Below are 25497 nucleotides of genomic sequence, written 5' to 3'. Positions count from 1 at the left end.
AGAGAGAAAAAGAGAGAGAGAAAAAGAGAGAGAGAAAAAGAGAGAGAACAGAGAGACAGAGAGAGAGAAGAGAGAGAAAAAGAGAGGGAGAGGAGAGAGGAGAGAGGGAGAGGAGAGAGAGAAGAGAGACAGAGAGAGAAAAGAGAAAAGAGAAGAGACAGAGACAGAGAGAGAGAGAGAGAAAGAGAGAGAAAAGAGAGACGGGGGAATGGGGTGAGGGTGGAGAGGGGGTTGGGGAAAAGGGAGGAAGGGATGGGGAACAGTGGGGGTTGGAGGGGTGAGAAGGGGGAAGAAGCAGCAAAAGAAGCAGAGGTTATAGATGCAAAAAGACTAGTGAGAGAGGGAGGGAGATATATATATGTATTCATTCCCTTCAGACTGTTACTTTTTTCCAATAAGATTATAGGTCACCTGCATCTCAACCAAATTCACCGAATCCAGTTTTGAAGCTGCTGCAGGAAGATTTGAATTCACAACCTTGGGCTAGTCCAGCATCATCATCCACAGTGGAGCTGAGAGAACAGCCGACATCGTGTAAAACAATAAGAAAGATGTAACCACGACTCAAAGCTGCCACAACTATTGTATTTACTTACCTTCATAGCAGTCCCGGACAGTGTCAAAATACACATAGTACTGGTCATTGGTGAAGAACAACAGACTCAGCCACGAGTCAAAAGCATAGATGGGGACAATGAAGAGGATTCGAACGATGTAGCGCTGCTCATTTGGGGTGCTGTAACATCGCAGGTGCATGTAGATCTGCCAAGACAAAACGAGACAGCGTTGTCAGCACAGGGGAGGGGAGGGCTGCAGAGTGGAACAGAGCCAAACGTGGGGCAAGCTTAAAATAATTGGCAGCACAGAATTTCCATCACAGAATACTACGGCAGAAAATAAAGCTGAAAACGAACATTTAAAGCTGTGAAACTGGGTTATTAAGTCTTTCAGTCCACCCTTGGTTGTTTGCCAGATTCTACAATAAATGTTTCACTTCCAAATTGACAGCAGGTTTAGAGGACAACATGATTAACTACTCTCCTTTAATCTTTTACGGGATGCAAGTGTCACTGTCCCTAACGGACCTTGAACTAAGTGGCTTGCTAGCACATCTCAAGAGTCTCGTGTCAGCCAGGCGAGGGCCAGAAGGGAGGTCTCCTTCCCTCAAAAGGTCATTAGAGAACCAGATTCAACATTGTCCCCATCAGAGAGACTAGCTTTACATTCCAGGTTTATTTAAAATCAGTTTTAGGTTCCACTCGCTCTCATGGTGGGATTCGAATCCACGGTCCCATAGCCTCTAGATTACTAGGCTGTGACATTTACAGCATACTATCACCACCCGCCTACATTACTGCTTTAATTCCCAAAATTAGGAGCAGTTATCCTTTAGAGATCATCTCCCAGATTGCATGCTTTACCCAGCAAGGGGGTAACTCCACAGGAGGTCACAGTGAGCTGCCAATTTATGTTGCTGATCCTTTTTTGTCTGAAGGAGTCACATGGTTCCACATGGGAAAATACAGAACTGTCCATAACAGGACTCTGGTCACTTTGCAGGTTGCAGCTTGGGGCCTGTGGTTCTGCATTGCGCCAAGAACGGACCCTCCAGGACTGTCCTGTCGTCTGCAGCAGATCTCAGTCTGGCACTGGCGTGAACGCACTCCACAAATAAACCATCGGGATGTCTTTTTTTACCAAAGGAGATAAAAGTTGAGTTAATTAACAAAGGTTGGGGATGGTGGGAAGAGGAGGAAATGGCTGTTCGACAGTCCGGAAGTATCCAGTGGGACATCGTGGGACAGCTCCAACAACAAGCTGCTTGCTTTATTGCTAACCCAACATTCCATCTCTTCACCACCAACACAGTTACCTCAGTTAGTTGGATGGCTGTTCCATAATGCAGTGATTGCAACGATACAGGTTCAATTCCCGTGCTGGCTGAGATTCCCATGAAGACCCAGCCTCTCCTTTGGTGACCCTTTGGCTAACCTCCCCACCATCTTGTCCTCTCTAGGTTGTATGGTAACTCTTTCGCATGGGCAGCAAGACAGACTGCGTTAAACCACCAAGTCTCCTTTGACAGCACTTTCCAAATCCATGGCTGCTAATCCCCATAAGGGCAGAAACATGGGATCACCGCACTCTGCAAGTTCCCCTCCCGAGCCACGCAGCATCCTGACACAGGAAATATTTCACTGTTCCTTCAGTGTCGCTGGGTCAAAATCCTAACGACACTGAGACTGCAAAAAAGGCAGCTTGCCACCTTTGAGGGATATTAGGGATGGGCTGTAAAGGCTGACTCAGCCAGCGATGCCCGCATTCCCATGAAAGATTAAGGTAAAATAGAGAGAGTTTACTGTCACTGTGTGGATGGATGAGTTGGGCAGTCAGTGACAGGAAGTTTGTTTCGTTTGTGTGAACGTAACTTTAAAAAAAAAAGGTGCAGGAGCAGACCATTCGGTCCATCAAACCCACTCTGCCGTTTGATACGATCTTTAGCTTCAACTACAATTTCCCTTCTATGTCTAAACTCAGTTTCCCCCCCCTCCGACAGATAAAATATCCGTCTCTCAGCTTTACCTGTATTCACCAACAAAGCCTCCATAATCCTCTGGCTAGGAAGCTCCATCGATTAAGAATCCTTTTGAGTGAGGAAGCTTCTCCCTATCTCTGTCCTATATGGTTGGCCTCCTTATCCTGAGGCTTTGCCTCCATGAGGGGGAAAGAGGTGATTGCAGACAGGAAGGCATGACATGCCCTAACTAGAGCTGGCAAGCCAACTATAATAAGCCAGAGTACCCCAAGACGTGTCAAATCACAGGACTATCCGAGGCCCTTTTCTGGAATATTCAGAATTTCCAGACTGTGTGGGTATGTATTAGCATTATTGCAAGGAGGAGACCATTTGGCCCATTAAGTATATGCCCAGGTATCTTGGTGTAACCCAGTCAGTCTCATTCTGTTGTGTCCCTGGCCCAGTACTGTATACAGTACTCCACATGTGGTCTCGCCAAAGCCCAAATTAACTTAAGCATAACCTCCCTACTTCCATATTCAATTCCCCTCACAAACAATAATATTCCATAGGGTTGTTCTCTCATTACAGAGTGATGACCAGTGGTGGTTTAACCTGACAGTCACCACGCCTCAGGGGAGGAGAGAGGTTGAGATGGAGAGTCCTTCAATGGCAACCTCAGCTGAACCCAAGTTGTTGGTGTCAGTAGGCATTGCCAAATCCAGCCTTCTGAACAGCGTATCTGCCAATACAAGATGAGCATCAAGCAGGTAACAGAAGATTGGGCAGTGATGTTTTTAAAAATTCTTCCATGGGATGTGGGCATCACTGGCAGTACCCACTGCCCCTCCCCAAGGCACGGTGGTTCAGTGGTTAGCACTGCTGCCTCACAGCACCAGGGACCCGGGTTCGATTCCACCCTCGGGCGACTGTCTGCGTGCAGTTTGCACATTCTCCCCGTGTCTGCGTGGGTTTCCTCCCACAGTCCAAAGATGTGCAGGTTAGGGTGGATTGGCCATGCTACATTGCCCCCTATAGTGTCTAGGGCTGTGCAGGCAAGGTGAGTCAGCCATGGGAAATGCAGGGTTATTAGGGTAGTGTGGGGAGGTGGGGCTGGGTGGGATGCTCTTTGGAGAGTCTGTGTGGACTTGATGGGCCTAATGGCCTGTTTCCACAATGTAAGGATTGTAAAATTCTATACACAGGAACAAAAACAAAAGTTGCTGGAAGAGCTCAGCAGGTCTGGCAGCAATTGGTGAAGGTAAAAAAAGAGTTAACGTTTCAGGTCTGGTGACCCATCCATGGCCGATTCAGAGGGTGGTTAAGATCCAACCACATTGTTGTGCGTCTGGAGTCACATGGAGGCCAGACCAGGTAAGGACGGCAGATTTCCCTCCCTGAAAAGGATATTAATAAACCAGATGGGTTTTTAAAATCATGATCAGTACTATTCAGACTAACACTCAATGTCAGATTTATTAGTTGAATGTTAATCCCGTAAGTTGCTGTGGCGGGATTCGAAGCAGTGATGCTACAGTACTAGTCTGAGCCTTTAGATTACTGGTCCAGTGATATTATCATGATTTTACCATCTCCCTCTGCCACTCTTGGAATGAGAGAGCAGGGCGAATATCAGGAAAGCAAGGTACTAAAATCCATAATGTGCTCCAATATGATGACCACTTACTCCTCTCTCTGGGAGCGACTCACACCATAAATTTAAAATCCAATAAGCATTGAAAGTAGGAAGTGTATTTTTACTTTTCCGTATTTTTTAAATGGTGGATTGGAATGCGAAAAAGATGGTTTTAAAAATCAAGGACTACTGTTTTTTTTTTACAAGCAAGCAAGCTGACACTCATCATAAGCACTGCTTATACAGCTACTGGTTCAAGCAGGAGGTGGTACAGATGAACTAGGATATGTACAAATGGAGTTCAGGCCAGTATCTGATTAACTGGTCTCTAGTCCATAGGCAGAAAGCCTTGGTCATCGATTGGTCTAACAATAGCGCAATTAACAGCTCAGGTAGCTGAACAGACTGGGACTGTGGAAGAGATAGGGAGGTGCCATCAGATTCCCACAAGCTCAGGAGGTCTCTCTGTTCTCTGCAGTAAAACCACCTTAAGCACAAAGAAAACCAGTTCATGTTTCCCTCAGCGCTTACTGTAAGCTCTGATTTTTTAAATGAATGAGTCAGAGACCTTTCTAGATGTTTGAACCTGTACACCGATGAAAGCATCCGGGAGAAGGGAGGAAGACCGGAGAAACAGCATTCAGAGCAGTACAAGAAAATCCCAGCAGATCCTGTGATGTGAAACCACTGCTCTCCCATTTATCCCTCCACCCACAATACCCAAGTTGTTTTCCTGTGTGTGTGTCTACACATGTGCAAGGGGGAAGTTTATAAAGGAGGAGGTTAGGCTTTTAACTAATAGCTGTTGACAGCTCAAGTTTGTTTTTGTCTTTTTGTGATGAATTAGACTAATAAAGATAATAAATAACAACCTTTGTTAAGTACATATACCTGATTTGCACCTCATCAATCAGAGTCTGAGAATCAGGTAAATTGAGGAATTTTGCTTAGTTCTATAGAATCGTTAACTTTTGTACAGGCTCCAAAAACAACAGGACTCCATTTCCAGTGTACTGCCCCACTGAGGTGTAGCAGAGTGGAAGTGGGTCAAGTGAAATGAAGGGCAAAGTGGATTCCAAAAACTAAAGAGGCACTTCTTCAAATTGACGGTGGGGAAAAGGAAAGAGACAGGAGACAGCTACAACTAAGATTTAGATCAACGCACCTAGGCCCACTAGTCTGCAAACATACACCACCTCTACAAGGTGATAAACGAGCACAAAGATGGGCTGATCTTAAACGGATCAACAATACACCATTCCAAAGAGAACCTACCCAAAGAAAACACCAGCCCTGGCAAGATAAGGTTAGGTTTTGTTTAAAGACAAACAGATTTAAAAACATTGCACAGAGTCACACAGCACGGAAACAGACCCTTCGGTCCAACCCGTCCATGCTGACCAGGTTTCCTAAACTGAACTAGTCGCATTTGCCTCCATTTGGTACATTTCCCACGAAATCTTTTTTCCATGTACCTGTCCAAATGCCTTGTAAATGTTGCAATTGTACCAGCCTCCACCACTTCCTCTGGCAGCTCATTTCATATACGCACCACCCTGTGTGAAAAAGTTGCCCCTCAAGTCCCTTTTAAATCCTTCCCCTCTCACTTTAAACCTATGCCCTCTAGCTTTGAGCTCCTCTACCCTGAAAACAAGTCGTTTGCTATTCACCTTATCTATGCCCTTCATGACTTTATAAACCTCTATAAAAGGTCACCCTTCAATCGCCTATGATCCAGGGATAAAAAAAAGGTCCCAGGCCATCCAGCCTCTCCTTATAACTAAAACCCTCCAGTCTCAGTAAAACCCTCGTAAATCGTTATTGAACTGGAAAGGGGTGCAAATACATTCTTCCTGTAGCATTGACAAATGTGATTTTAGCTGTTCACAGAACTTAGCAGTCCCAATTCCAGGGGTGGGCGCAAAATTACCCCACCCCAAACACTTTCAATTTGCATTTTGCTTCTTAGTAAAACAGAGCCAAGGAGACAAGTACAGCGACTCTCTCTCATAATAATCATGAGAGACACTGGGCTTTGCTTCTATTGGTGCTGTAGAGACAGGGTTGCCATTGAGAATTCCCTCATCCAAAGAAAAAAAAAGTGTCTCTCTGCTGTTGCCGGGCAACCGGCTCCCGGTGCTGACGTCTGTGGTTATCAGGGCAACAGCTACAGGTACTGCCATTCAGTTACACGGCGGTGAAACAACATTGATATCGTGCCTTTTGCGTCATAAACACCCAGGGGCAGTCTAAGGGACATTGCAAAACAAGCTTGACCCTGTACAAGCCACACAAGGAGATATGGACCAAAGGCGTGGTCGAAGAAATAGGTCTTAAAAAAGAAGGGCGGTGGGATGGAGATGGGTTTGGGGAAGGAATTTCAGAGCTCAGGGCCCAGGCAACTGAAGGCATGGCCGTCAATTGTGCAGAAAGTCAGAATGTCCCGCAGAACCAGAGGAGTGTGATTATAGCACGGTTGGGGGAGATAACAAAGAAAGGGAAGACTGAGGGCCCATGAAGGAAATTGAACATGAGGACAAGAGGTTTCACAGTCATGTGCGAGTGAGGGAGTTTTATGGCGGTTGGGAGCTAGATGGCAGAGTGAATCACAGAATTACCTACAGTTTGGAAGCAGGTCATTCACCCCATTGAGTCCACACCGACCCTCCAAAGAACATCCCACCATCCCCTATCTATCCCTGTAACCTTGCGCTTCCTACGGCTAATCCACCTAGCCTGCATATCCCTGGACACTATGGCTATGCTTAAATTGCCCCAATCCCCCTAACCTGCACATCAGAAGAAACCAGGCCACCTGGAGGAAACCCACGTAGACACAGGGAGAATGTGCAAACTCCACACAGACAGACAACCACCCGAGGGTGGAATTGGACCCGTGTCCCTAGCAGTAGTGCTAACCACTGAGCCACTGTGCCTCCTGTGATGGGAGCAGCCCCTCTGTCCAAGACCTTAACTCAATAGGCCTCCAGGTGCCAAATAAAGTGAAGACCACCCCTGATTCTGCTCCTCCTGGAGAAAATAAAAGAATAGGCTTGGACAGATTACTAGGCCCTTCCACTGGAAGGCCAAATATCACAGTTCCTTTTGCTGGTGGAACTCACAAGAGACTGCAGAAATAAATCTCCCCAGTAAGTGGTCACACCTCAAGACTTTTTTTTAAAACAAGGTTTTAAACAAAGGGTTTAACTTCTCTTTACTCTCCAACTGACAAATGCCAAGGTCAAGGTCCTACGTGCAGGATAGAGTCACCTCTGAAGAAAGTGGTAGTGGCAGGAAAAGACAACAGGATCCCAAGCGTGGGATAACAGTAACAGTGCTGGCTTGGCATTCTATAGGCGCAGGCTGATACCCCAGAGACACCGGTTCAAACCTCCTCACTGCAATTTATATTGATTTGATTAATAAAAAGTCAAGGATTATAATGACCGTGAAACTATTATCAGCTGTTACACAAACCTATCTGCTCACTGACATCCAACAAGGAAATGAGCTGTCCTGGCCTGCAGGTGACTCCAGAACTACACAGTGGTTAACTCTCAAATGCCATCTGAGTTGGCAGATGGTTTTCCTCTTCATTCAGGGAATGGGGACATTGCTAACTGACCATCCCGAATTGCTGTGGGGAAAATGGTGCTGAGCTGCCCCCTCAAACCACTACAACCCTCACGTTCTAGGTACCATTGGGAAGGAGTTCCAGAATCGGGATGCAGCGTTAGTGAAGAAACAGTGATATATTTCCAAGTCAGGATGGCGTCGGGCTTGGAGGGGAACGTGCAGGTGGGGGGTGTTCCCACACACCTGCCAACCTTGTCACAGAATCGCTACAATGGCTAACCCAGCTAACCTACACACCCCTGGACAACATGGGCAATTTAGCATGGCCAATCCACAATTCAGACCGTGGGAGGAAACCCACACAGACACAGGGAGAACATGCAAACTCCACACAGACGCACCCAAGGGTGGGATCGAACCCGGGTCCATGGCGCTATGAGGCAGCAGTGCTAACCACCGAGCCACTGTGCCGCCCCAGCACTTTGTACTTCAGATTCCCCGTGTCCGCATTTATTTGAGAGAAGAAATAAAGAGAGAGAGAGGGGAGCTTGGACCTGTTTGAGATAATCCACTTAGTAGAGCTGTCCAAAGGTATTCGTTCACAGTACTGGTCAGGGGAACAAGCACAGACTCATCAACATGACAGTGAATGAAGCTGCTCACTGGACCTTACTCTGATGGAGAATTCAAGCACGCGGTAACACACAGGCAGCAAGTGAGGACTTGCCCTTCAGCTTGGAAGCTGCAGTTTGAATCAAAAAAAAAGCCCAACGGAACAAGAAGAGAGAAGGTCAAGCTGAAAGAAAACAAGAATCTCCCAGAGATGGCAGTTTTCCTGTTCAGTCCTGCACCATCCCCTTTTTAAACAGAGGATAAGGGCAAGTTTATAAAGAAAAAAAATGTGAGCAGAGAAATGGGAAAGCACAAAGAGGGCATACCAAACAGATTAAAAATTAGCAAGGGCAAGAGTGAACAATAACAGAGTGGAGAGCATGCACAGAGACGAGAGAAAAAAAATACTGTCAGCATTATACAAGTCAACGATCTACCCATGTGGCTTCCACAGTCATTTTGTTTGGAGACATTTTGTACCACGTTGACTTTCCCTCATGAGTCAGGCACCTGACTGGCCACCCTCAACAAACTGGCTTTAGGTTTTCATATCATCTCAGAATCATAGAGCTGTACAGCACAGAATCAGACCCTTCGGTCCAACTCATCTGTGCTGACCAGATATCCTAAATTAATCTAGTCTCATTTGCCAGCATTTGGCCCTTTTCCCTCTAAACCGTTCCTGTTCATGTACCCATCCGGATGCCTTTTAAATGTTGTATTTGTACCAGCCTCCACCACTTCCTCTGGCAGCTCATTCCACACACGCACCACCCTGTGTGGAAAAAGTTGCCCCTTTAGGTCCTTTTTATATCTTTTCCCTCTCACCTTAAACCTATGGGCCTCTAGTTTAGGTGTCCCCTACCCTGGGGGAAAAGACCTCGGCTATTGACCCTATCCACGCCCCTCACAATTTTATAAACCTCTATAAAAGGTCAGCGCTCAGCCTCTGACTGATCTAATATTTCTCAAGCGGTTTGCTCTGATTTAAGACTACTAGGAGGGGAAACCGGCTATGAGCGTTCCGTAGGAAACAACAGGACATGACAGTTCCAAAGTCCCACACAGCTGTTTGTATTGTCACACTTCAAACGGGAAAGAGGGCACAGAGGAACTTTCCAACGAGTCTGCAAGGCCCCAAGGAGAGGCCAAAATAGAGCCGGTGTTAAACAGGGGAAATGATCATTACAAAGGATTACGTGGTATGTATCGCACAGAATCAAAACATGTGGAAGAATAAGTTCATTCTATTATTTATAACCTCTAGGATTCTCCTCTCACCCCCTAAACACTATATCCTCACATGCCTAAAAGAATTAAATGGGCTGAAAAAAGAAACAGAAATTGCTGGAAGAGTTCAGCAGGTCTGGCAGCATCTGTGTAGAAAAGCAGAGTTAATGTTTCAGGTCCAGAGAACGGGTTTCAGAAGTACAGTCCTGAAGAAGGGTCACTGCACCCGAAACGTTAACTCTACTTTCTCCTCACAGATGCTGCTAGACCTGCTGAACTCTTCCAGCAATTTCTGTTTTTCTCAGCATCCACAGTTCTTTCGTTTTATTTTAAAAATGGGCCAAAAGCTTTTCTATTTCTGTTATCAGAATGTGCTCACTACATGTGGCCTGGACTGGAACACAAACATTACCCCCATTCAATCAGAGGGTTATTTCCTCACTTTTTGGGAATTAGATTCACAGAATCCCTACAGTGTGGAAACACAGCATTTGGCCCATCAAGTCCACAATGACCCTCTGAAGAGCATCCCACCAAGACCCTGTGACCCTGCATTTCCCATGGAAATTGAACCCGGGTCCCTGGCACTGAGAGGCAGCAGTGCTAACCACTGAGCCACACCTTAATATGCCCTCTAGTCTTGAAATCTCCCTATCCTAGGGAAAAGGCATCTACCATTAACTCTATCTATACCGCTCATGATTTTATAAACCTCTATAAAAGGTCACCTCTCAACCTCCTATGCTCCTGTGAAAAAAATTCCAGACTTTCTTTATAACTCAAACCTTCCATTCCTGGCAACATCCTGGTAAACCTCTTCTGAACTGTCTTCAGCTTAATAATACCCTTCCTATAGCAGGGCCACCTCCTGTGTGCAAATTGATGAGATAGCTCATCATTAAACAAGGGACCTTACTGAGTGCCAATTGGTTATAGAGTCATATGGTCATACAGCTCCACAGCATGGAAGCACACCTTTCCATCCAACTCATCCATACCAACCAAATATCTTAAGCTAATACAGTACCATTTGCCAGTATTTGGCCCCTATCCCTCTAAACCCTTCCTATTCATATCCCATCCAGATGCCTTTTAAATGTTGTAATTGTACCAGCCTCCACCACTTCCTCTGGCAGCTCATTCCACACACGCACCACCCTCTGCATGAAAAAGTTGCCCCTTAGGTCCCTTTAAAATCATACCACTCTCAAGCTATGCCCTCTAGTTTTGGACTCCCCCACTCTGGGGAAAAGACCTTGGCTATTCACTCTATCCATGCCCCTCATGACTTTATAAACCTCTATAAAGGTCACCCCTCAGCCTCCAACACTCCAGGGAAAATAGCCCCAGTCTATTCATCCTCTCCCTTGTAGCTCAAATCCGCCAGCCCTGGCAACATCCTTGTAAATCTTTTCTGAAAGCTTTCATGTTTCACAACATCCTTCCTATAGCAGGGAGATCAGAACTGAACACAGTATTCCAAAAGTGGCCTCACCAATGTCCTGTACAGCCAGCACAACTCCTGCCAGGGAATTAAAATTGGGGCTAACGTATCACAATACAGACACTAACAAAATACAATGTGTTTTAAGAGAAAAGAATATTTCTGATAAAGCATTAGTCTGGTTTGGCTTTGTGGAACTTTGCTGAAACTATTAGCTTGATCGTTAGATGAAGAACCTTCCTGCATGCAAATTGGCTGTTTCTCAGTCCTACAGGTCTACTCTTGACAAGTAAGGCATTGCAAAGCATTAAGCCTTCTGAAGCAGGCATGGGGGGGGGATAAAATGGATCCAAAGTCATCCTTTGGCTTGACACAAAGTGGCGTTAACCAGAACATTCTAATGGATGGCGCCAGGCGGTTCGGCGGAGACAAACAAAACTACGGCAAAGTGGCCAGCCTTACCTGGTGGCACGTTAGGAGGAGAGCTGTCCATACAAAGAATCCCGAGATGCCCTGTGCCGCTGTGGTCATGAGGAATATCGGCTCCTCCAGCACCGTCGGAGAGTCGGGAAGCCACGATACGCTGGGGTCCGCCGTGGTGCTGCTGGTGGCGGGCTCCGGAGCTGGCATCGCCGCGGAAACCATGCTGACGCTCCCGGAGGTGTTGCTCGGCCTACTGCTCATCTGCATGGACAGGGAGAGAAATGGGGGAGCGGGGGAGTGGGGGTGGGGTGAGCAGGGCAGCAAGAAGGTGGGTACAGTCACACAGCTGAGGCCAGCGTGATCGAAAGTGCGAGTACACGCAGGGGTAAATGAGTGAGGAACCATAACAAAATATTAAAATTATAACACAATATTATATTATTTAATACAATACAATAATAATATAATAAAATAATAATAAAGAAATAAATAATAAAGAAAAATAATAATAATAGGAGAGAGAGAGCGAGCACGAGACAATGCAAAACACAGATGGACAGATGCCAACAATGAAACGATAAAGTGAGGAACTAAACTGCAAGGCCATAGTGCAATCAAGGGTCACCCTGACTCCTCTAGCAAACAGTGACAACAACATTCCAGAGATAAGACTGTCGCCTGAAAAGAAAGAGCGATTCTCCAGTAATGCACGGGATAATTCTGCAAAGACAGAGAAAACACATTCCCATTCCTATTGGTTTCAGGAACGTCCCAAAGAGTTCCACAGCTGGCAGATAAAACATGGTGCACGGTCCCTGTTGTGACGTTGGGAACAGTCAAAGCCTATTGCCACCCATACCCAACAGCAGGAGGTTAACAACCAGCTAATAGAGTAACTTATTGTCACTTATATTTTTACAAGAAAAAACGATGTTGGTTGAGAGAAAACGTTTGGACTGGATGCCAGGGAGAATTCCCCAGCTCTTCCTTAAAATAATGGCTTGGGTTCTACATTAAAATGGGCCATACAGCGCACAGAGAGGTTGTGAAAGGCACTATATAAAAAGAGAGGTGATGGCTTTAGTGGTATTAATCGCTGGACTGTTAATTCAGAGACCCAGGTAATGTTCTGGGGGACCAAGTTTGAATTCCACTGTGGCAGATGGTGGAATTTGAACTAAATCAAAAAAAAAATCTAGAATGAAGAGTCTAATGATGGCCATGAAACAAACGTCAATTATTGGGAAAAAGCCATCTGGTGCACAAATGTTCTTTAGGGAGGGAAACTGCCATCTTTACCTGGTCTGGCCTACATGTGACTCCAGACCCACAGCTATGTGGTTGACTCTTAACTGCCCTCTGGGCAATTAGGGGTGGACAGTAATGTCCTCATTCTGTAATGAGGAAACAACAAGCCTGCTCTTTCTGATCACCACTCTCAAAACAGGATCAGTGAATTGGCTAGGAGAAAGGGAGACAGAAGAGCATTGTACACTTCCTGTAGTGTCAGTGCTACGAGGGAAGAGATGGTAACCCAGAGGCCCAGGCTAATGCTTTGGTTGACACAGGTTCAAATCTCCCCAAGGTAGTTGGTAAAAGTTAAATTCAATTAATAAATCTGGAAGCTGGTCTCATTCGCGACTCACTGATTTTCATAAAATCTCATTAATGAAAGCTGGGTGACTCCAGACCTACAGCTATGTGGTGGATTCTTAACTGCACTCTGAATTGGTCTGGCACGTCACTAAGTAGGGATGGGCACCTTGCCAGCGATATCCGCATCCCATGAAAGAATAAGAAAGGGGAAAAAATAATGTTTGAAGTGCCTCTCTCCACAGTTACTGCCAGAGATTTGACAGCATGGGATTGCCCTGTTGAGGTAACTTCCTTGGCGCCTATGAACTAACCTGCTTCTCGATTAGACACAGGTTCTGGGTGAGGTCATCATGTGTAAGGCTACATGATACATGACAGAGAAAATTAAAATGACCACAATTTTAAAAAAAATCACTCACATCAGCAGTGTGCAGCTCAGTGAGTCACCTCAGACTCAGGTTAAGGTGAATTCGAGTCGCAGTCCAGGGGCTCGTGCATACTATTTGGGCTGACATTGAGGGTGTGCTGCACTGTCAGAGGAGTACTATCAGCTCCCTCAAGTCAGCACAAAAACATAAGGCGGCCCATTGCAGAACTTCTAACACAAAGTATTGCATTTTGGTAAAAATGAACAAAGGCAGGACTTATATAGTTACTGGTAGAGTGTTATCAAACCAAGAGACCTGGGGTTTACTACATAGTTCTTTAAAAGGTGCATCACATATAGACAGGGTGGTTAAGAAGACATGGAGCACACTTGCCTTCATTGCTCAGACCACTGAGTATAGGATTTGGGACGTTATGTTGAGGGTAAACAGGATGTTGGTGATGCCTTTTCTAGAGTTCTGTGAACAGTTGCGGTCGCCCTGCCATACGAAGGATATTATTAAATTGGAGGGAGTTCAGAAAAGACTTACAAAGAGGTTGCCAGGGCTGGAGGGTTTGAGTTATAAGGAGAGGCTGGATAGGCTGGGACTTTTTACACTGGAGCGTAGGAGGTTGAGGGAGTGACCTTAGAGGTTTATAAAATCACAAGGAGCATACAAAGGTGATTTGAAAGGTGAATTGCAGTGGTCTTTTCTCTAGGGTAGGGGAGTTCAAAACTGGACAGCATTTTTTATTTAAAAAGGTGCAGAAAATTTATTTAAAAGGGACATGAGGGGCAACATTTTCACACAGAGGGTGGTTGATATGTGGAATGAACTGCCAGACAAAGTGGTAGATATAGGTACCAGTTACAAGATTTGAACGACATTTGAAGAGGTACATAATTAGGAGAGGTTTAGAAGGGTATGGGCCAAATGCAGGCAAGTGGGACTAGTTTAGTTTGGAAAACCTGGTCGGCATGGACGGGTTGGGCTGAAGGGTCTTTTCCTACGCTGTATGATTCTGACTCTATAACACAGGGACTAGGATGTAATGCCTAACCAGCATGTCATACTATCTGCAGTGGCATCACAGTGCTGTTGATGGGAGCTGGCTACGCACAAATTTGTCAATAATCATTGACTGTCCATCAAAGCACATCACTGGCTCCAGAGTGCTTGGGTGATTTTAAAAAGATGCTATTTAAATGCAAGCTTTTCTTTCATTCATCAACAGACTCTTCAATCTCAGCCATTTTGACCGTGCAGGGAGATATTTTCTGAACCAACCTGTTCAGAGAGATGTAGGATACCTCTGCAGAGCAGGTGGGACTTGGACTGGGGACTCCTGGCCCAGAGGTAGGGACATGAGCACCACAAGAGCCCTACTGACTCTGTGGGAAGGCGCAGGCGAGAACAGGGTCAGCTGTCAGAAACTCCAACTGTCTGCCAACGAGGTCTGGAGTTCGCTGGAGATAGGTTTTTGCCGTGGCAGGTTAACAGTCACCATAATCCGAGGCCAAGTTTCATAATGGAAAGGCACGAGGACAATGGCGACAAGATAAACCATGTCAGCCTGTAACCCAAACTGCCTTTTTGGCAACAACTGCTTTGGAACATTCAGAGGTCACGGAAGGCACTACGGAAATGCGCGTCTGTCTCAAGTCGAAGCCAGTTTGCAGCCATTTCCGGAAGGCCTGACCAGGGGATGTCATCAATGGTGAAGGAACTATCAAAGGCACTAGTTAGACCACAACTAGGGGTGGCACAGTGGCTAGTACTGCTGCCTCACAGTGCCAGGGACCCAGGTTCAATTCACTCCACTCTGTGTGGAGTTTGCACGTTCTCCCGTGTCTGTGTGTGTTTCTTCTGGGTGCTTAGTTTCCTCCCACAGTCCAAAGATAAGTCCAAGTTAAGTGGATTGGCCATGCTAAAATTGCCCCATAGCATTCAGGGATGTGTATGTTAGCCATGTGAAATGGAAGGTTACAGGTCTGGGTGGGATGCTCTTCAGAGGGTCGATGTGGTCTCAATGGGCCGAATGGCCTGTTTCCACACTGTGGGGATTCTATATATAAAACAAAACACACACAGAAAAAGGGCACATCGCATTAGACCTTCACCATCCACACTCCCAGTTCCAACCAGAAGGGGCAGACTCTTCCATCTCCAATACAGGGTGCCACACCTAAAGTAACAGCTAACCTTCCCAATCACACTGCCACAAATCAACTAATCAAATAAAATCAGGGTGCTTCAATGATTCAACAGGTAATCGTGCCATTACTAGACATTGTGTCAAGGATCTCCAGTGTTAACTTCTAGCAATTTGAACACGGGGTTAAGAGTTCTCCTCCCAGCTATCAACCCTTATTGAAACAGACAACGTTCTTACAGGACTCCACAGGGTAGATGCATTAAAGGTGGTTGGTTTCTCCTTGTGGGTTTGTCTAGAACTAGAGGGTTTAATCTCAAAGTAAAAGAGTCATCTATTTAAAAAGAGACGAGGAGGAATTTGCTCAAGAGTTATAGGGAAAAGGCAAGGAAGTAGAGTTCAGGAATAATCAGATCAGCCACAATTGCATTGAATGGCAGAGCAGACTCAATGGCCGACTTCTGCTCCTGTGTACTACAGTATTTAAGGCTGAACGGCCTATTTCTGTTCGTTAAAGCCAGCCTGCGGGATGGTAAAGGGAGACGACGTGAATATGCAGTCACCTCACAACCAAACAGGGTCCCGTCTAAATGGGCCATTATGTCAATCTCCTCTTTCAACAAGCAAGAAAAAAAAAATTCCAGCTGGAAACAGATATAAAAAGTCTTTACTCCTTGTGCCCAAACACTAATTCCCATAATTTCAGTCCACCACAGCCTCAGGAAATTATGCCCCTTGGAAAAACTCACTTCCTCTCTACAAAATTCCAGACACACAACTGCTTGCAAGAGGTAGGCAGAGGAGCCACAGAACTCAGTCGATGTGGCTGCTCTTTAGAGGGGACCTGGCAAATGAACTGCACGCAGATGGACACATTCACGGTTTAATTAGTCTTGTCTGCAACACAAAAATATATATCGTCCACATCAGCAAGTCATAGAATCCCCAGTGTAGGAGCAGGACATTTGGCCCATTGAGTCCATACTGACCCTTCAAAGAGATTCCCACACAGGCCCACCCCACCTCCCTATCCCAGGAACCCTGCATTGGCCGTGGGAAATGCACCTAACCTGCACACCTTTGGACTGTGAGAGGAAACCCACACAGACACAGGGAGAGCACGCAAACTGCACACAGGTCTCTGGTCCTGAGGGGCAGCAAGGCTAACCACTGAGCCAGCAACTCTGCAACATGAGAGAGACTAGGCTGACCTGTAGGATGGGCGGTGGCTCAGCGGTCAGCAACGCTGCTTCACAGCACCAGGGACCCAGGTTTGATTCCACCCTTGGGTGACTGTGTGCAGTTTCCATGTTCTCCCTGTGTCTGTGTGGATTTCCTCTGGGTGCTGCAGTTTCTTCCCACAGTCCAACATTGTGCAGGTTAGGGTGGATTGGCCGTGCTAAAATTGCCCCATAGGGTGCAGGCTAGATGGGTCAGCCATGGGAAATACAGGGTCACAGGGATAGGGTAGGGGATGGGTCCAGATGGCCAGTGTGGACTCGTTGGGCTGAGTGGCCTGCTTCCACACTGTAGGGATTCTACGGTAACAGAGATAGCTGGGTGAGTAAGGAGGCTTCATAAACACTGAACAGTGGCCTGAAGCCCCAAAAGGAGGAGCAATTAGTCTTGGGATTAACCCCAATCTGAGGCAGCTACCATCACTTATGAATGACGTTGGGTTTATTCACCCATGTGCACTCCCTAGGGGTGGCATTTAAAATTTATAGCCCTGCCTGAAAACGTCTTTTTTCTTTCAAAAAAAAACACACATCATTCTAGCTTCACCTCTTTTGCAAATCCGCGCATTCACATCTTCAGCGGGAAACAGTCCCTCCCCATCCTCAACTGTCCAGGCACCTCAACGTTAGATCTATCTACCAAGCCTTCTCTCAGCAAGTCAGAATCAATCTCACGTTTCTACACATCCGCAGGTCAATTCCATTAGCAGCTTTAGGTAAATAAATACGGGAGCTTTTGAAAACCATTGTGGCACAGGAGGGAAAAACAAAGCAATGCGGAAACACGTAAAAGGCTCCAAATTCTCAACATGTGAAAATGGTTCCAGGACAGAGGCTCTCCGTGCTCGGACTGTGCTCCTTAAAGCTTATCAAACAATAATCAATCAGTCTTGTACTCATAGAATCCCTACAGTGTGGAAACAGGCCCTTTGGCCCAACAGGTCCACATCAACTTCAGAGCATCCCACCCAGGCCCATCCCCCTATAACCCACCTAAGTACGCATCCCTGAACATTATGGGAAATTTAGCATGGCCAATCCACCTAGCCTGCACATCTTTGGACTGTGGGAGGAAACCCATGCAGACACGGGGAGAATGTGCAAACTCCACACAGACAGTTGTCCGAGGGTGGAATTGAACCTGGGTATCTGGCACTGTGAGGCAGCAGTGCTAACCACTGAGTCACCGTGTTGACCCTTTTTGTTTTCTTTTTTCTTTAATTAAAATTAGAAGGAGCACTGGTCAACTTTAGTGAAAGGATCTATACAGGTGTGATGTCAGCTTTGGCTAAGTGGCAGTGCTTTTGCCTCAGAGTCTGAGGCTTAATCCTGCAACCATCTCTCCAGGAACATGCAATCCAAGCTGGTTCTCCCCATTGCAACCCTGTGGAAGCCCTCTTTTAGGCGGGCACTGGAGACCCAACCCGACGCAACCTCCCCCATAGTACTACACTGAAAGTCAAACAGGGACGGTCCTGACACATCCCTCAACCGCTAATGATCTTGAGTAAGACGTCACTGTTTGAAAGAGTTTGCTGCATCACAAACTGGCTGTACTTTGAAAGTACTTCAGCATCTGTAAGGCACTTCGAGGCGTCACGGAAAAAAGGTGCTACAGAAACACAAGCGTCGTTACTTTTTGCAGTTGGTGAACAATTTCTCAAGGGCAGCTTGCACGCACAGAATATTCAACAAGCAAGAAAAAAAAGGAATGGAATGTGACATTTCAACCTCATTGAACGCTGACCCCAGTCTGTCCCAGCTGTCTGTCTAAAACTTTGCTCAAAGCATTTCAAGGCTGACCGCAAAGGTGCAAAACTTTCAGATTGTCTGCTAGGCCGAAACCAGCTATGGGGGTTGGGGGGGGGGGGTGAAGAAAGAGGGTGAAATGGGGTTGAGAAACAAAAAGGCACAGAAGCTGCACTGTGCTCCAGATCACCCCAGCATTGAACAGACGGTGCACTCATAACATCCCTCCCACAGACTGCCCAACAGTTTGGGACGTATCTCTGCTCCCACAGACCTCGCAGTTTAGCCCTCATTTCACACTTCATGATGGCTGAGCCATAAAAAAGATCAGAGAGCTAAACCTTTTCCCACGAGGCCAAGCGGTGCTCTCGCGTTACAGGTTTTACCCAGGACTGCTGTAAACCCCATAGAGAGACAGAAAATAAGCTCAAAGCGCCTGGAAGATGCAGGTGACACTTAGGGGGTAAATGGAAGCCAGTTGTCCCTTTTTCAGGTGTTCAGATCACCCCTCCATTTTCAGATGCCAACAACTGCTAGTACAGTATTCCTAATAAAATGTTAGTACCCTGGATGAAGCAAAGTCCTGTTTTAGAGTCACTGAGTCACACAGTGTAGAAACAGACCCTTCGGCCCAACCAGGAATTGTTCGCTACTGCTCTTCTAGAGATGTCGGGAAGTGCACACTCAAAGGACAAACGATACCCCCATGCCAACCATGTTCACAAATTCAACTAGTCCCACCTGCCTCCACTCTTAGCCCATATCCCTCCAAACCTTTCCTATTCACGTACTTATCCAAAATGTCTTTTAAACATTGTCACTGTACCTGCATCCACCACATTCTTGACAGTTCATTCCAAACACAAACCACCCTCTGTGTGTTAAAAAAAAGTTGATCCACCCCATTTCCTTTTAAAAGCATTCGCATCTTAGAAATAGGCCCTCTTGTCTTGAACGGCCCCATCCTAAGGAAAAGAGTCTTATCATTCACCTTATCTATGCCTCTCAAGATTTTATAAACTTCAGTAAGGTTACCCCTTGAGCTCTTATGGAAGAAGTCCAAGTCTATTTTTATAACTCAAACTCTCCATTCCCAGAAACATCCTGGTAAATCATTTCTCAGCCCTCTCCAGTTTAATAATATCCTGACTCTAACAGGGCCAGTCGGTCAACTATTGAGCTAGAGAGAGTCACTCAGGTCTCAGGGTCTGGAATTCCAAACTCTGGGACTCCCTCCAAAAATCTGCAAACTCTCAAATTCTCACCCTCGTCTTTAACTGTACTCATATTTCAGTGAGTTTACCTGCCTACTAGAGCAGGTCTTGGGTCGTCCACTTTGACATCTCCTGATGTGGCCCAGCGTCAACTTTAGAATGATCACGTTACTCGGGATGCTGAGGGAATTTTACAGATCGCACACGTTTTTGCCAAGATACAGCAGCCTCCCTGGCTTTGCAGTCAGTGAATCTCAGTGATAAATGGTGAGAATGATCATGACTTTACGCCAAGTCACATGGTGCAAAACCAGCAGAGCCCATCTGCACAGGAAGAAAAAGGGGGGGGGGGGGAAAGGGGGGGGGGGAGGAGTTGTTGGGTGTGGGGGGTGGAGAGGATGGGGGGTGGAGGGTGTGTACCGTTTGTCCTGTGAGCGTGCACTTCCCGACACGTTTGCAAGAACAAGAACAGCAGAGAACCATTCATTTGAAACGGGAGCCTTACACCAATTAACAAGCCAGCCTAAAAACAAAAATTGTTCACAATTGCTGTATACCTGGCTCTGGTGCCAAGTGCAAAACGAGATGCTAATAGCATCCCTGAGGAGACCGATCTGTTTACAAGCAAATGCCTCCTGAGCTAGGTCATAAGACACAGAAAGGGCCAGCAATCTGGTAGAGATAGCGAGAGCTGCAGATGCTGGAGTCAGAGAGGAGCTGTGGCTATAGTAGCGGGTTTGTTTAAGTATGGGGTTGAATCTGGTAATTTTGCATTCTTCGGCCATGTGACATGCTCAAGTTGGAGAGTGACATTTACAGGGAAGAGGGTGGGTGCTACGTTACGTCCAACTTCTGAAGTCCCCAAAAAAAAAAATCCTCCACAGGAGAGTGAATTGGGCTCAACTTCTCCACCTTGAACTCTTCAATTGCTCTTTCTAAAAAGATTTCCAAACTCTGGGACTTCTTCCAAAAATCTGCAAACTCTCAAATTCTCACCCTCATCTTTAAATTCCTTGTGGGTACAAGCCCCTCCTCACACCTGTAATCTCCTCCAACTCGACAAAATGATGGGGTTTTGCCTCCATCACTGTATTGTAACCTGATACAACAGCTAACCTAAGCATTACTGCATCACAGTGGAACAGCACACACCCACATTAGTACTGAATCCATTTCTTGGCCACAACTTGCCAGCCCAGTGTTTTACAATGAGTCAATTAGACAGTAATGGACTGTGACGAACTGAACCGGAGAAAGCTCTCCCTAGATCCACAAACACCAACAGTGTTGATCAAAGCCCTTTGGAATCCCCCATCACCACCTCCCACAGGTCTCTCTGCCATTGCAGTCCCAAGCCCAACACCGCTGCTCCTCTCTCTACAGTCTCTGCTTTGCCTCAAGATGTTTACTGACCTTTCCTGAGAAAGATGCATCGCACAGAGACAAAACGGCTGCTACATCTCAGCTGGGAAAGAGCGATACTGAGCGCAAACAGTGGAAAGTTCCCAGCAGCACTGTCCTTTTTCACATAGGTGCATTCATTATAAAGAAACAAACAGGGTTCCCCAGTGGCTGAACCAGTTCAAGACTGATGACTCAGGGGCAGACCATTCAGCCCCTCTAGTCCAACCTAGCACACCCTTCGATTATGTTATTACAGCAAAGGGTTTCAGCCTGTTCAGTCTCACTGGATGGCTATAACCTTCCATTTTTGGCATCTCCTTGTAATCCTCCAGTCCTCCCTTTTTAATATTAAAGTCACCATGATCCTAAAAGGTCCATAGGGCTGCTCTCTCAGAGATGTCAGCAGGTGATGGTTTAACACAATGTCACCACGCCTCAGGCAAGGGCCAAAGGTGGAGACTTTGCCCTTTTACAACATGGAGACCAGAGCTATGCAGATTACTCAGTATGGTCTAACCAAGATTAAACACATTTAACCCAACTTTGACTTTATTGACCTGGGGTGCTGTTTGCAGTTATTAGTTTCTTAAAAGGCAAAGAGGCTGAACTTTAGTGACGAGGATAGAGCAGCAGTAAGCTCTCGACAACCAGCCTCAGCCATGAGGTTGGAAGGCCATGGGAGAACCTGTCACAGAATCCCTACAATGCAGAAAGGGACCATTCGGCCCACTGAGTCTGAACTGACCCTCCGAAGAACATCACAGCATCCCCTACCCTTTCCCTGTAACCCCACATGGCTAACTTACCTAGCCTGAACATCCCTGGACACTGTGGTACAATTTAACATGGCCAATCCACGCTAACCTGCACACCTTTGGACTGTGGGAGGAAACCGGAGCACCCGGAGGAAACCCACGCAGACATAGGGAGATTGTTCAAACTCCACACAGACAGGTGCCCAAGGGTGGAACTGAACCCGGGTCCCTGGTGTTGTGAGGCAGCAGTGTTAACCACTGAGCCACCCTTTAGCTCCCAATAATGAGAATACAATTCCCTACCTGCAGATGGTGGGCCTGGCTGGTAGGATAGGGTTGCTGGCCTATGGGGCTGTACACTGCTCAAAAGGGCAAGACTCAGCAGGAGGGTAAAAAGGAAGGAGAGACAAAAACAAAATAAAATAAACCAAACGCCCCCACCCACCCCTTCACCAAGTCTTGGGACCGGTCTCCCATATGAATGTCAGAGAGTGGAAGTGGTCATTGGGCTGTTCGCTTGAGCCAGAGAAAATGGTCAAATAGGGAACCAGAGGAAAGAAAGTTGGCAAAGAACACAGGAAACTCTGTGTGCATCAAGGTTGGCATTACAGGCCAGTCAGCACCAAAAGTACCAGTTTCTTAGAGTTTTTAATATGTTCCATTGGGAAAGAGAAATGAAAGTGGGCATCAGGTCTCTCAACTTCTATGACTAGTTACTCGTTACAACACTCCCAGCCAACCATCTCCCTCAGATTCTCGTCCCTCCTTCCCTAGGTGCCGACTCCTTAGGGATTCAGAGATTCATAAGGACCTTTTCCACACCTTCGGCCCATCCCTGCTAGTATTCCAACCCTAACCCTAACCCACCAGCTACCTCTGCAGACTCCTCTGCCCATTGGATGAGCCAACAGCACAGGGATTGACTGACCAGTTTTGGATAGCCCAATCCTGCCCCTCTTCACCCATATTTGCCCCCTTTCCCGTCCGCATCACTAACAAAGATTTCAAGGGGATGTAGGGACAGTGTGGGGAAAACAGCACTGAGGTAGAAGATCGGCTGTGATCTAGTTGAATGGTGAAGCAGACATGAGGAGCCAAATGGCCCACTGCCACTCCCGTTTCTTTCTTTCAAACAGGTCCACGCAGTCAGTCATTCAACACGGAAACAGAGCCTTTGGTCTGACCAGTCTGTGCTAAACACAATTCCAAAGTAAACTTGTCCCACCTGCCTGCTCGTGGAAGAGGATAGCAGGGCTGTAACCACAATCGGGATTTCTGTGCTATATCTCTCACCCTAACCAGGGGAAAAAACAAAAAGGAGGTCATTGACCTACCCTGGTCACCAGCCAAGCTTAATTGGACTTTCAACTAGTTTGCGTCAATTCAACCACTCAATGGTTTAAACATGTGAGATATTGGCGTGTATTACACCAACAGTTACACCCACTGCTAAACAAGGGCAACATTCAGGAATGAATCAGAAGGCATTGGCCAATAATCTGCGAGACTGATAAAGAAATAAAAGGTTTCATATCTACAGCCAAATCTTATCTCTCTCTCTCTCTCTTACACACACAATTTTTTGAGGAACCATTGTAAGGCTAGTGTTAAATCGCATTTACATAGCGCCTCATGGAGATTCCCAACCACTTTACAGCCAATGAAGTACTGTTTAAAGTGTTGTCACTATTCTCGTACAAAAACAACAGCCAATTTTAGCACAGCAAGCTCCCACAAACAGCAGCAGAATAACGACCAGTTAATCTGCTTCCTCCTCCTGGTGTTGGAGGAGGGATCAGTGTTGGTCAGGACACAGACAGGCACCATCTTGTGAGGAGTGCTGTGAGATTTTCTACACCCAGCCGAGGCAATAAGCAGGGCTTTGGTTTAACAGTTCGCCTGAAGAGATGGGCCTTCTGACAGTGTTGCACTCCCCCAGTCGTGTTGCATGCTGCCAGCAGGTCCACTGGAATGTTAACAGGGACTGTGCTCCAGCCTTTGGGGATGGACTCAAACCCAACTTGTGACTTGGAGCCCAGAGGGGAGTGTCCTTTGATGTTAAAGATGACACGCTAGAAAATGCTAGACTCCTGCTCAGATTTGCACGCTGAGGTGAGACCCCAAAGTAACACAATTAGAGTGTTATAGTTGTCCTGGTACTCCCTGGACAAGGGATGTGAAGAGATTAGGTAGGAAACCCATTCCTGAGCACTATTCTATAATCCCAGAAAGGGATGGTGAGTGTACATGAAGGAGGCAGAGATTGGGCAGACAGAGTGTAAGGCTGTGTACAAACGTATTACTTGTTGGTAAAGAACCCAAGTAAAAGTTGAAACAAGACACATGGCTTAAAGCTTTTTCCATCTTGCACTTATCAGGACAAATGCAAGAATACCAAATTTGAAACAATGTAACAGCCCAGGTCTAAGTGCAGCGATTCCTGGACAATTTCTAGGGTTGCCCTAAAAAGGAGCAAAAACCATTTGTGCCACATAAGTGCCAAGCAAAGACCAGTTTGAACATGTTCCTTTTTGTATGCAGGGGACCCACTCTCTGCAAACAAAAGCAATATGTTCAAGTCTTACACTTTTTATCTCCTCACTGTCCCCTCGTCAAATGACCCGAGATCCTACAGTTGCTGAGTTGCAGTCCTACCTGCTTATCGGAATTGAATCCTGTAATCTCGGGCTATCCTTCTTTCTCACTGTTTACTATGTCATTTGTGAACTTACTGATCAATCTTCTGACATTCAAGTCTAAATCACTTATATAAACCATAAATAAAAAGGCCCCGTCACTGACCTGTGAGACCCCACCGGGCACAGACTTCCAGTCAGAAAAATACCTCCCAACCATCACCCTCTGCTTCCTGCCACTCAGCCAATTGTGGATCCAAATTCCTTTGGAATTCATCTGCTCTTATATTTGCTATCAGAATCCCCTGCAGGATCCTATCGAAAGCCTTGGTCTCATCTACACATCTAAAATCACCTCTGAAAAATTCAAGCAAGTTGGTCAGACCTGATCTCACCTTAAGAAAACCATTCACGGGATGAGGGCGTGACTGGCCAGGCAAGTATTTATTGCCCATCCCTAATTGCCCAGAGGGCAGTCAAGAGTCAACCACATCGCTGTGGGTCTGGAGTCACATGTAGACCAGACCAGGCAAGGATGGCAGTTTCCTTCCCTAAAGGACATTAGTGAACCAGATGGGTATATTTTTCAAGATTGAGAAAGGGAGACCAAAAGTATCTCAGAAGGAGACAGAAAATGAATCTGAATCCTGAAAGAAAATAGCACAAATGACGTGTGTCAGGAAGGAGGAAGATTCATACAGCATTTTTCATCAGACCAAGTTCCGCAGAAATTGATGAGTCACAACAGCATTTACTGTACTTCAGCCAGTCCCTTCCCACTTCCATGCAAGAAAGTGCAAATGTTATTTTCCTTAAAGCAAACAGCAGAGGGGCATGGAATACACAGCAGGCTGTAGAGAGAAAGAGAGAAAGAGAGAGAGAGAGAGAGAGAGAGAAAGAAAGAGAGAGAGAGAGAGAAAGAAAGAGAGAGAGAGAGAAAGAAAGA

General features: G+C 46.3%; 1 protein-coding gene across 1 annotated transcript in view; it reads right to left on the bottom strand.

Annotated features, from left to right (window-relative positions):
• LOC125487132 (transmembrane protein 184B-like) overlaps positions 1-25497 on the bottom strand; it is a 31602-nt gene that overhangs the window by 111 nt on the left and 5994 nt on the right. The window contains exons 2-3 of the mRNA XM_048617352.1: positions 11479-11700; positions 597-762 (exon numbers count right to left, since the gene is read on the bottom strand). Coding sequence (XP_048473309.1) covers positions 597-762; positions 11479-11700 — 388 coding nt within the window. The remainder of the gene's footprint in view (positions 1-596; positions 763-11478; positions 11701-25497) is intronic.

Source organism: Rhincodon typus, chromosome 37 (assembly GCF_021869965.1).
Source record: "Rhincodon typus isolate 14 chromosome 37, sRhiTyp1.1, whole genome shotgun sequence".
In the NCBI taxonomy this organism is placed as follows: Eukaryota; Metazoa; Chordata; class Chondrichthyes; order Orectolobiformes; family Rhincodontidae; genus Rhincodon; species Rhincodon typus.
This window is presented reverse-complemented; position numbering and strand designations above follow the sequence as displayed.